The sequence below is a fragment of the Condylura cristata genome, unplaced genomic scaffold (genome assembly GCF_000260355.1).
Source record: "Condylura cristata isolate star-nosed mole 26May11 unplaced genomic scaffold, ConCri1.0 scaffold00013, whole genome shotgun sequence".
In the NCBI taxonomy this organism is placed as follows: Eukaryota; Metazoa; Chordata; class Mammalia; order Eulipotyphla; family Talpidae; genus Condylura; species Condylura cristata.
The window spans coordinates 21,964,876-21,977,299 of NW_004567114.1; the positions used below are offsets into that span (position 1 = coordinate 21,964,876).

General features: G+C 36.8%; 1 protein-coding gene across 7 annotated transcripts in view; it reads left to right on the forward strand.

Annotated features, from left to right (window-relative positions):
* Nucleotides 1-12,424, forward strand: part of NUMB (numb homolog (Drosophila)) — a 134,641-nt gene that overhangs the window by 107,564 nt on the left and 14,653 nt on the right. For all 7 annotated transcript variants that reach the window (XM_012724587.1, XM_012724584.1, XM_004681714.2 and 4 more), the window contains one exon: nt 11,296-11,370. In XM_012724587.1, coding sequence (XP_012580041.1) covers nt 11,296-11,370 — 75 coding nt within the window. The remainder of the gene's footprint in view (nt 1-11,295; nt 11,371-12,424) is intronic.

The following is a 12,424-nucleotide window of genomic DNA, read 5'->3' on the forward strand; positions in this document are numbered from 1 at the left end:
AAACTTTGTAATAAAAAAAAAATTGTTCATTATCTTAGGAAAACCAAGAATGTTTTCAGCATTTTAGCAGCCACAATATATAATTCATTTTTGTATTTGACCGTACTGGTGAATACTTCAAGTAGTTACATGGTACTTGACTTTTTCAAAACAATTTTAGGGGACCTCCCTATAGTTCAAGGGGTTAAAGCACAGCACTATCCGTAGCCATTGCAGCGGTAGTTTGATCCCCAGCCAAGGAGGTGACCCATGTGGCCCAGCAGACCTCTCCTGTCTTGCCCACTGCTCCCCTCAGGCAGCATATCTCAGTAAATCTTCCTGTCTGCTCCCAGGCTGTCTGGTGAATCCTCTCATTCCGCACATCTTTGGCCTACACCCCAGTTCTTGTACATATAAATAAATAAATCTTAAAAAGAAAACAATTTTATGATTTTGATGAACTCCAAGAGCTAAGTAATCTCTATTCCCATTTCATGAGCACCTTACTAAACACAGACATGTAAAATGTTTTTAGACCACCATATCGTCTCTTTTTAAAGCCATTTAGTTATGTAGACCTTTTTGGTTTATAATGTACCTTTGCCATGCTTTCTAATTTGTTGCTTAATAGCTCAGAGAATTAGACAGGATTGTTCATAAAACGATATTTTACAAATGCATAAGCAAACTCAAATATACCATCTAGTTAGTAGTGCCTACCCAGACACCAAAGTTTGCTGAAACATAGTACAAAGCTATTTTTCCTGCCCCTTTTTGATGTTCTCTCATTCAGGAGCATTGCCCTCTCCTTCCTTCCAGTGTGCCTTAGTTATGAAGAATGGAAAAGTGTCTAATGCAGAGGACACAAGACAACTCAGTGCTTCCCACAAAGATGTTATATGGTTGCACAGTTTATAAATTGGAATCAGTTCCAATATTTAAAACACTGAAAACTTTACCATAAAAACTAAAATATCTCTTAAGAAGTAGAAGACCTGGCAAAAACGACATGCTTGTATGTGCCAAAAGTGATTTGAGCTGAGTAGAGTCTGCCCACTCACCCCAAACCCTGCAACTTGCTTCACCCTCACACTCAGCCTGCTTGATTTATTTTGTTAACTGGTTTTAATCTTTTAAGCATTTGAGTTTATGAACTCCCATGCCCTGTGCTGTTAGTTCACTTTTGACTCTTTTTTCCGTTGTGATTAACATCAGACTGTATAAAAATCACCAAACATTACCACATCTATTCTAGCAGATCATATTGCTGTACTGCCAAATGTATTTTTTCAAGTTTTTAATGCTTTTATAATTGTAAATGACACCATAAGAAATGGTTATATTTTAGAGAATGCATGGTCAAAAGGTAATATGTGGTTATATTGTTTTCACCTAATTCTTGAGCATAAAACACTGGCATATATGACTATACTATTAAATCCATGTACTCATATCTGTGTTCTGTTTTAGATTTTCCAAGTTTTCTTCCTTATGACATTGTACCTAGTGCTTATATCTTCATTCTGGATCCTATGAAAAGAGAGTACCTACTGCCTCTTTTCTCTTTTTTTTTTAAGTTCTCTTGCCCTTTGCCCTTTTTTCTTCTCTTTTTATTTTATTAGATGCATCTTTTAGCATTTGATTAATTTTTCCTTTTGAAATGCATTATTTGGGGGGGACAGTTTCAAGCATAATAAGTACATTTCCATTCTTCTTTGGTTTTATTATTTCTTATGACTTGATCAACTGATATGTTACTGTAGTCACTAACGTTTTCTATATTAAACCAAAAAGCATTAACATTTGCAGTTTATTTGTGTTCATGAATACTCAAGAGATTCTCAAACCTCAAGTCAGAGTGTCTGAAACATGCTAAATTTTATGCTAGGCTACCCAAACACTAACTCTCTCCTTTTTTTTTTAAAGCAAGTTCACTCTTTTATTTTTAATTGATCCTTACATTGATCTAGGTTATTTCATCTAGATGACTTTGGGTGATTATTACTCTCATTTTAGGTGACTGTTTGACACCACTTTCTTTTTCATATTCTTTTTACTCTTCTGTTTTCAGCCAACGGCCTCACTTCCTACTCTACACGTGCGAAGAAAACTCGCACGTGTCAGCCACCATATCCCTTTGCACCCGCGCCCATATCCTGGTTTCACAAACCGTCTGTGTGCCTGACTGAGGCCACTTCTTCCACTAGATTATTATTCCAGCTCTTATTTATTCTAGTAGACTAACCCCTCTTCTCTCCATAATCACATTTTCTTCTACTTGTGGACCTCTATTAGCATAAAAACAAACTATCCTTTTTTAAGAAAATGTTTTCTTCCTGTCGCCTCCAGTTTCAACTCTTCTTTCCTCTGTGGAATTCATTGAAGTCACTTAAGGCTTTTACCCTTACCACTCCACAGCTGTTCTTGTCAAGTCTTCTACATCACTACTATTCCGATAGTACTATCACTGTTTGACCTTCAACATTCAACCTGCCCAGTCCTTCCCCCACTGTGAAACAGTCACTGTTGGTTTGTAGTTCAGGGATCACATTCCCTTGAGTTTCCTTTATATTATTGCCTACTTCTCAGGCTGTAGACCTTTCTCTGCCTACAACTCTTCCTTGATTATTCATCCATCCATCAATACTACCTTTCATTCATCTGTCAATACTACCTCTTTGCTGATATTTTGAAGTTTATATCTCCAGACATTTCCCCTAAACTCCATAGTGGTTTTCTCTCTTAGAATCAGTAGAGCACAGTTCACAGACTCAGGGGAGCTTTACATTTCGTCCTGGTCCAGCCACTAACTAGCTTTGGGATCTTGGGAGAGGTTCTCAACCATTTTGCCTCCATTTCCTCACTATAAAAACGGGTAATAATAGTGCCTGCCTCATGTGACTGTGATGAAGATTAAATGAGCAAACATAAGCAAAGTGTACAAAACAGCCTGCTGTAGTGAGTAAATGTTAGGTATCACCATTCAGTGTTTCTATTTTGATGTCTACTAGGCAACTCGCACTAACAAATTGCAAACCAAATTTCTAATCTTTCCCTCCCAAACTACTCTTCCCTAGTATTTCCCATCTCATTATACAGCAGTTCAATCCCTGTGTTTGGCCAAAAATTCTAGACTGACCTGATTCCTCTTTTCTTACACCCATTTCTACATCTGTTACTACTGCCCTAATCTCCTTACTATTGCATAGTGTTATATTGAATAGTGTACTTCCCCTGGTTTCATTTTTGTCCTCCTATCATCTCTTCTCAAGACAACAGCCTGAATGACCTTCTGAAGTCTGATTGTGCTGCTCCACTGCCCCAGGTCATCCAGTTGCTTCCTGACCTACTCAAAGTAAAAATCTTTTGGGCCTGGTAGACCATTGTACATGAATTCCCTCTGTCTCTTTTCCTCTCTTCTACTAGCCTTCTTATTCCTGCTCTTTGGCTTCACTAACTTCCTTGCTATTGCTTGAACATATCAGATGTTTTTACCTGAGAACCTTTGCACTTTCTATAACCTCTATCCCAGAATCATACAGAGCAGAAATGTGCCTGACTCATTCATCTCTTTCAGTTCTTTAATCAGTAGCTCCATTCTCAATGAGGCATCCACTGAGAACCCTATTTAAAAATGCAAATATCACCCTCCTTCATATATACATACTCACTGTTGTCCTGTTTTTCTCTGATAGGGCTTATCACCATTTGGATCACCATATATTTTATTTGTTCATAGCTTATTCACTAAAGCTTAAGCTCTCTGAAGACAGAAATCTTTACCTATTTTGTTCACTGCTGAATCTTCAGTGTCTAGAACAGTATTGTGGTCCATAGTTGCTCCTCCATAATATTTGAGTAAGTGAATGAATAAGTGAAAGAATAACAGATGCACTTCTTTTAGGCCCATCCTATAGTGGAATAAATTAGACGGGTAAAAAAAGAGTTACCAAATTGTGTAGTAAGTTCTAGTAAAGCAAAGAGGAAGAATAAAGGTGATGTGATGGGTTGTAGGAGAAGATGACACCTAAGACTGAGACTTAGGCATTTCAGACAGAAGGAATGGCAGGGTACAGTCATAGGGACACTGGGATAAGGAGTACATGATCCATGCTGTGATTCGTCTTTTACCTAAGGACATACAGAAGGAAACAAGTAAGACCCAGGTTTGGGGTATGGATGACCGATGGGATAGGGTATCATTTATTGTGAAAAGGAGTATAATAAATTTAAGGTGTCTGTGGAATTTTCATTTCCACTTTTACTCTATAATGGAATATATTTGAACTTCCTCCAATTAAAAGTAACTTAGAAAACTAGAAGAACTAAATTGCCTCCAAAAATCTCTCCTTTAATGCTTGGTTCATGACATGCTACTGTCATTTTTTTTCCCAGAAGTCTTTCAGGGCCTCTCTCACTTGAGAAAGTGCAAGAACTGTTTATATAAATGCCCAGGATTAACAGTTGTAGTACTTTTAATGATGTAGCCCTCAGAAATAATGCCAATCTCAACTCCTATAGAAAGCTGTTTCTTTCACTTCACTCTCTTTATCTCCAAGGAATATTCACTATATCTTGGAATTATAAGGTGAAATTTGTACATTACACAACTCTGTTCAGAAATTCAAATTTTATCAAGTCAGATTAAAAAAAAAATGAAATCAAGTTTCCTGTGGTAGAAGTGTATTGCTCATGTGTTGGGGGCACACTGTCATGGTTGCCTGTTAACATGTCTTCTTCCTCTGTATTGACTGGGTTATCTCTGTGTGTAGGTGTGACAGAGACTGACCTGCGATTGTTTACACATTGGGTATCCTTGAAGACCTCTTTGGTTTGTAGCAGAAAAAACTTTGCACAATAGAATGGCACATCACTGTTGTTCAGAAAGAGTGATTTGCTCTGCCACTTTTGCCCATATTTGTTGCTGCTGTTGCTTCATAACATTTCATTGCTTTGCCAAATTATGCGTCCACGTGTCTTTAGAGCATTTCTTTGCTTTGGCTTACATTGGAACATCAGCTTACCCTTTCTGCTCTTACCATCATATGCCCTGCAGAGTTGTCTTGTCTCCAAATATCACTTTTATTTATGTTGATTAATTGCATGCTCTTACGTAATTGATGATTTTGAGAATCATAGAATTTTAGAGTTAGTCACACCTGAAATCTGAGTTTTTGTTTAAAAAAACAGATAAGCACGTTTGTTTAAAACAAAAGAATAAGGAAACCAAAAGTCAGAGACATAATTACAAATGAGTCTTATATTTCAGTAAAATTAATTACCTTTCCAAAAATATTTAATTGGTGATCAGTTTATAGGAATTATGAGGAATGATACCAGACATCAGCCAACTATGACCCACTACATATTTTTATAAAGTTTTATTGGAACAAAGCCATGCCCATTTGTTTACATATTTTCTGTGGCTGCTTTTGTACTACAAAAGTGACAGAACTGAATAGCTGCAGTAGAGGTCTCATGGCCTGCAAAGCTTTAAATATTTGATATCTGATCCCTCACAGAAAACATTTATAGATTTAAAAAGTTTAAAAACATCTCTCCAGCTGGAAATCTGACATGCTCTCCCAGATAGCGCCTGTGTGTAACAGAAAGCGCAACTGGAAGGATCTGTAAGCCTGCTCAGAGTATCACCTACGGTGCTCTCCATCTTTTGTCAAAAAGTGGTTCCTACTAAGAACTACTTGGAGATAGAGAGGTATGTAGATGGGTGGCAGTTCTTTATTGTAATTAGTTATTTCAGTTGCCTTTTACTGTTAGAAACTTTTATATTTAAGGAAAATGTTCTTACTGTGTACTGAGCTTGTGCACATTACTATTTGTGTCATCTTTGCAACCATTTTGTATTTCTTCATTATTTTTTATGTTAAGATACCTGTGTGTTTCTTAATTGTAACATAAGTTTGCTAATTTAGTAATTTTGTAGTTGATCCATTACCTGCTATCCTTTTCTACAGAGTGAGAACCTGCTTGATTTCTGTGTTAGTTTATTTTGACCTATAACAAAAGGTGTGTAAGCCAAATAAATGCTTAATTAAAGCTCTAAGGCTAGATATTTAGAGTAGACAATTATGTGAAAGTCTCATTTACTTTTGACATCTCTCCTAGATTAGCTTGATCCTTCTGCTCAGATTTTTCCTGTTTAAATTTTAGGTTACTGAAGTTCTGTCCATGTTAAACCCAGTTTCTCTCCTTGAAGAATGAACAGTTTTCTCTTTGTTGCAAAACTGTTTTTCATATTATCAACACTAATCATTGTGAATGCTACTTACATCATTGAAATTACTAATAAACTACCAAGTGCTAGAGTGATAGTGATTGAAGTAAATCTTAATTTCACATCTACCACATTTTTATTGTTTCTGCATCAATATGTAGGTCTTTTAAAGGGTGCTGTGTCACTTAATTGTACATAAATTCCACATGTTATACTTACTCTGGTTGACTGGTTAGTTGGTTTTCAGTCCTCTACTTATCTGACTTCGATCTTCTCTATTACATTGGCTTACTTAGTTTTAAAGCAAACAAAATTTCATCTTCTGTGACTATTTTCTGGAAAGCAGTAGTTGAGTCTTAGTTTTATTATTGGCATGAAAGACTCTAAAGTTGACAAGTTGTACAGAAGCCTTGCTACTATAAAATTTGAGAGGAAGAAGCATGGGCATAATTTCAGCTACTAACAATGGGAGTGTGACTATCTTAGGACCTGATTGAGGTAACTGTAATGTATGTGACAAACTATAGTGACATCTGAAAACCCACACTCAAATGTATAAACAAATACAAAAAGAATTCATATTACCTATTTCTTTCTCTATTTAGGTCAGTGGCCACATTGATACATTAGTATAGTCATAAAGATTATTATGAAGATATACCTCAAAAAGCAGACATAATTTCAAACAGTATTATTTGGGCCAAGAAAATGATATCATTCCCTGTATGTGGCAAGGAGACTGGACAGAAAAAGTCTTATTCTAAAATGACTTTCATTTTTCTCATCTCCAGTCCCCAACCTTGAAGTGGTCCTTAACCTGTTTTCTCAGGTGCTGATGACACAATGTGCAGATTGATAAAACTGCAAATTTAAATTTCTTTCACAGGAATTTTAGGGCCATTTGGCCAGCTTCTGTGTCACTAATTAGCTGTCTGCTCTTTCCTACAGCAGCTATTTAGCAAATTTATTCCTTCGTCAAATATTTCTTAAACCAGCTCCGTGCCAAGTGTTGTTCTAAGATCTGAGGATACAGCAGTGAATAATGCAGATGAGGAAAGCCCTGCCCTCAAGGAGCCTACCTTCTAGCAAAATACATAAATATAGGCAGTCCTGTTCTTGGTGTAATGCTGATGGCCCCAGCTTGTTAGAAACAGCGCCTATTTCTACATTTTGATGATGCTTCCCTCCCTTTACTTTTTTTTTTATAAAAGGATTTATTTACTTATGCATACAGAACTGCGTTACAGGGCAGAGTTGCGGGGGTGAGAGGATTCACCAGAGACAGAATGGGGAGCAGAACAGGCAGATGCAGTAGGCGTGTCGGGAGAGGTCGTCCATGCCATGTGGGTCACCTCCCTGACCAGGAATCAAACTCATGCTGCAGTGGCTTTGGAGAGCTTTCATTACACTACCAGGGAGGGCCCACCTCCCTTTACTTTTAATCGGGTCCCAATTTGGATAGTAAATTATAACCACCCTGGTTCTAAACCTTTTACATGTTAATAATTCATTTAATCCAAATAATCCTATAAGGATTAACATCCTTACACACGTATGAAAACTGTAGCATAGAGAAGTTAAGTAATTTGGTTTTGGTCATACTAGTAAGTGACAACCAGAATTTAAACCCAGACTACGGCCAAGTCCCAGAGTTTGTGGATTGAGTCACTCTTCTGGCCTTAGATGACTATTCTACATAATCACTGTCTTACTCTGACTGACTGCCTCTCCCAGCAAGTCAAAGCAGGTAATCTCATCTCTTTACAGAGAGAAATTTCTTTACCAGGAGTGAACTTCCTCAACTTGCTGCTCCCTCCTTTCCAAATTTGTCTTCATTTCTACTCTACCTCACTCCATCTCTCCGTTTCTAGGAAGAAACATCCTCTTTCTGCCTAGTACTTGCCTTTTAGCCCCTCTCATCCCACCTTATGATAGACTTTGCTGTCTAAATTACTCTTCTCTTTTTCTGGGCCCTCAGTCTCCATCTTTACATTGGTTTTCCCTATTCAGCATATAAGAATATCAATGCTGGAAGTATGTAAATCACTCTTTAGAGACGTTTTGTTGTTGGGAGTTAATTTTGTTTAAAATTTATTAAATAATAATACAGTAACAATAATTAGGTACCAATTACTCACTACTCTCCTTAGCTTCCAGGAACTGTAAAAATCTCTGGTCTTTTTACCAGTACTACAGACTCTTCTACAGATGAAGAAATAGAAGCTTGGCGAGCTTTGTAATTTCCTCAGTTTATATATAGTGTCACTAAATTCATATTCATATTTGTCTTACTCCAAAGTCTGTTCTGTTCCTAGTGTATCATACTAGTTTATCACAATTCTTTAAGACCTCCTTCAATCCTCTGCCTGTCCTTACTGCATGAAAGAGAATATTTAGTACTAATACACAATCTTCTTGCTTTTCATTTACTTCTCAACCTATCCTAGTTTGACTAGTGTGGGTTCAAGGTCCTCCAGAGAAACAGACTATCTAGTTCTCTGTATATATTTCAATATCTTTTTTTGTCTGTTTGTCAAAGTAAGGGGTGGTGGGAGAATAATTCATTTTAAGAATAATTGGATCATGTGATTATGGGGTCTGTTAAGTCTGAAGCCTGTAGGATACGCCAGCAGACTGGAAATTCAAGCAGAATTTCTTCTCTGTGGGAAAATTCCAGTAGAAACTGAGGTGAAAACTTTAGTTAGCGTCCATCAACTGGATGTGGCCCACCCAGATTTTTAAATTAAATTAACAAATTTAATTTCCCTTACCAAAAGTCCATTGATTACAAGTGTTAATCTCATCTAGAAAGTACCTTTACTATTCTAGCAACATCTAGATTAGTATTTGAACAAGCAACTGGGAAACCATTTTCACATCTTTCCTTTATCACTCTGCAGTATTTGACATTTTAGACTATGCCTTATTAGCCTTCTCTTTTAATTTCAGTGACCTTAATCCCCATTCTCTCTGTCCCTCTAGCGGTTCCTTTTCTGATATTTCAAGGACTTAATCTCCCAATTATTTAATGAATGACATTCTCCTGTCCTTAACCCTTTTATTAATCCCATGATTGATGTCTCTCAATCTAAAATTCCATTGTAGTCTCTTAGTTTCAACCCTATATCCAATTGCCCTATTAGACATTTACCCCAAGGTGTTGCAAATATCTCAGACTTTCCTTGTTTAAAATTAAAATCTTTTCCCTACCCTCTCATACTGATTTTTGCATCTCTTCTATTCTTAGTTTGTGGTACCCTCACTCTATATATATCCAGTTCCCAAGCCATGAACAAGAGAGGAATCCACAAGTTGTCCTTTCCAGTTACCATTTAAGACTTTCTCATTTCCACCCCTATTTCAACCAGGAGTGTGCCGTCCTCACTTTCCCGCACATGGAATCTTTATGGTCTTCCTGCCTCCTATCAATGTCCTTCCACTCTCTTTTCACTGCTGAACACTAATGCCAAAGTGATATTTTTAAAATGCAAATCTGTTTAATTATGTATGAATTATTCCAATAGTTCCTGATTGCTCGTAGAATTCAGATAGGACTCCTTATCTTACAAGTGTGTCCCCGATTTTTTCTCCCACTTACTCACCTGTCTTACTGTCAAGCCTTGTTGAAATATTTATAGAGCCAGACTTGCCATGTCCTGTAGTGCTGTTTATTCTGCATGCCCCTTCCTGTGTCCTTCCCCCCACCGGGGGGAAAGGGAAGGATCTAGAAAAGGTACTACAGTAACAGTTCTATCTTCTCCTTTAAATAATAACCTATTCCACAAATTGATTTGGTCATGCCTCTTTTATGGCATTAATATATACATTGTTTTCTACTCTACTACAGTACTCCTTACTATACTATTATTAAATCTGAGTGCCACCTTTCAATGGACTAGAAACTCTCCAGGTATTCCCACCGCCTAGCATATAATAGGTTCTGATCAGATTGCAGTGGTGGTGATGAAGGGCCCAGAGTAGAATTCACCATTCACTTAAATAAGGCCCTGTCTTTGACACAGATGTGTCCTTGGCATTTACACATGCATAAGGAAATGGTGGACATTGCTCTTCTTTGTCTCTTCCTAGAGGTTGCTGCTCCACCTTTTCAGACATGATTCCTTTTGATCTATCTATCTATCTATATCTATCTATCTATATATATATATATATATATTATCATATTCTGATACTGTTCTCAGCCTTCACTTTGCCTTTTTTTCCTTGTATTCTTGGAGCAGTTGGTGGGTGGGGGGAAAGGAAGTTGTTAAATTACTATTGCAAACTCCCACTGTCCATTTTCATCCTATCACAAGAGAAATCAAATATCTACTTACTCTTGCAATGCTTGTGTTCCAAAACAAGTCTTCTCTTGATCAGTTAAAAAAAAAACTCTCATAGTAAAAATATCTTTTCAATAGCTTTTAAATCTTTCTATAACCCCAGAATGTCTCTATACATTTAATATTGAAAGTTAAACCAGTTCTGTGTTAATCTTGAGAGAAGAAATAATTTTTTTTATTATTGTTAATAGGATCCTAAAGATTTCATGGGTCTTTAGCATGAAAATTGCAGGACTGAGAGTCCTGCTATCCACATTAGGGTCAAAGGATAGCAGAGTGGCCAGCATCTCTCCTAGACCTTTATGTTTCGCCTTCCTCTGAATACACTTCTGGAAGCTACTTGTGGTGTAACTCCTTATGTATTTAATATTTACTTGATGTAGTTTTCTTGACTGATTTTTTTTTAAATGGGTGAAGAATCTAGTTATGAATTCTTTGCCCTTTATGGAATGTGATATCTTGGTTTTGATTCCATCTGTCCCTCCCCTTAATTTTATCTTACTGTTTTTTTGCATTGTGTTTCCGAAATAATGGCTTTGGCTTGTTTTATCCTGAATGTTTCTGCAGTTTGGTTTGAGTTATCTGGCTTTGGGCACCCCTCCTGAACTTGGACTCCATCTGTACTTGTGACTTTTGGAAGGCAGAAATCAGTGTTTCTATGGAAGATGACCTTTTTTAAAAAATGTTATTTATGTGTGTGCCTTTTCCCTCCCTTCCTTTTTTGGTTTCTCTTAAAAGACCGGAAAGAAAGCAGTGAGAGCAGTCCTGTGGGTGTCAGCAGATGGACTCAGAGTTGTGGATGAAAAAACTAAGGTAAAATTTTGTGAATCGAGGCTATTGCTCATTGATCAAATGTGCATGATATAGTCAGTCTATCACTTTGTCTATAGCACAGTCTTCTAAGAGACTAGTTAATGTAGAGGAAACCAATTCACTTAGTCATTTATCTTACAAAAAATAGTTGTCTCTACATTTTGCTCTACATGATATGGCATGTTTAGCATACTTAAGGTCTGATTCAATTTTTGCTCTTATACACAAAAAAAGTATCTTCACAAATTTGATGTAGAAGCTGGACCCTTTAGCACAGTTAGAAAAAATTAAGAGGATAACAGATCACATATGAAATGTCGTCTTGTTCAGTAATTTAAAAAATGTGGTTTAAGGTCTCCCTAGTAGCACAGGGGTTAAAGTCTCAGTGCTACCAAGCTATCACCAGCCTCTAGTGCATGAGTTCAATCCCCAGCTAGGGAGCTGACCCACATGGCCCAGCAGACCTCTCCTGTCTCGCCCGCTGCTCCCCACTCTGTCTCTGGTGAATCCTCTTACCCTTTCATCTCTGACCTAATCCCAGTTTTTATATGCATAAATAAATAAGGTAACATTATGTTTTTAACCTGCTACTTAATTAAAATCCCAATTTAAGTGAAATTTCAAGAAACAGTAAATGGCTCGTTTGGTTAACTTAGAATCCACACAGTATCTAAAACCATAGGTAGCATTTTGCATTGGAGAAAAAGTGATCCTAAATACCAAGTAAAAATACATAAATTCTCCCCTTTGAGAATATGAGGTATTATGTAAGTGTGTTTATTTAACCATTCATTGATCTAAAGTCAAGAAATCTTAACAAGAAAGCAATTTTTCAAAAAATTCAAATGTTAGAGGAAGGGAAAGAAAGTCTGGCAGGTAATAAAGAGCAGTTTGGGCGAATAACTTGCCTGATAGATTTTAAGTGATTGAATAAGATTTTAAGTGAATTATGCTTCATTTTAGCTCTTCCATGTAAAGCCTTTTAAAGTTTAAGAGATGCAGTAACCTAAGTGTAGATTACTTACTGTTAGGAACAAGAGCCATTTAATTAGCA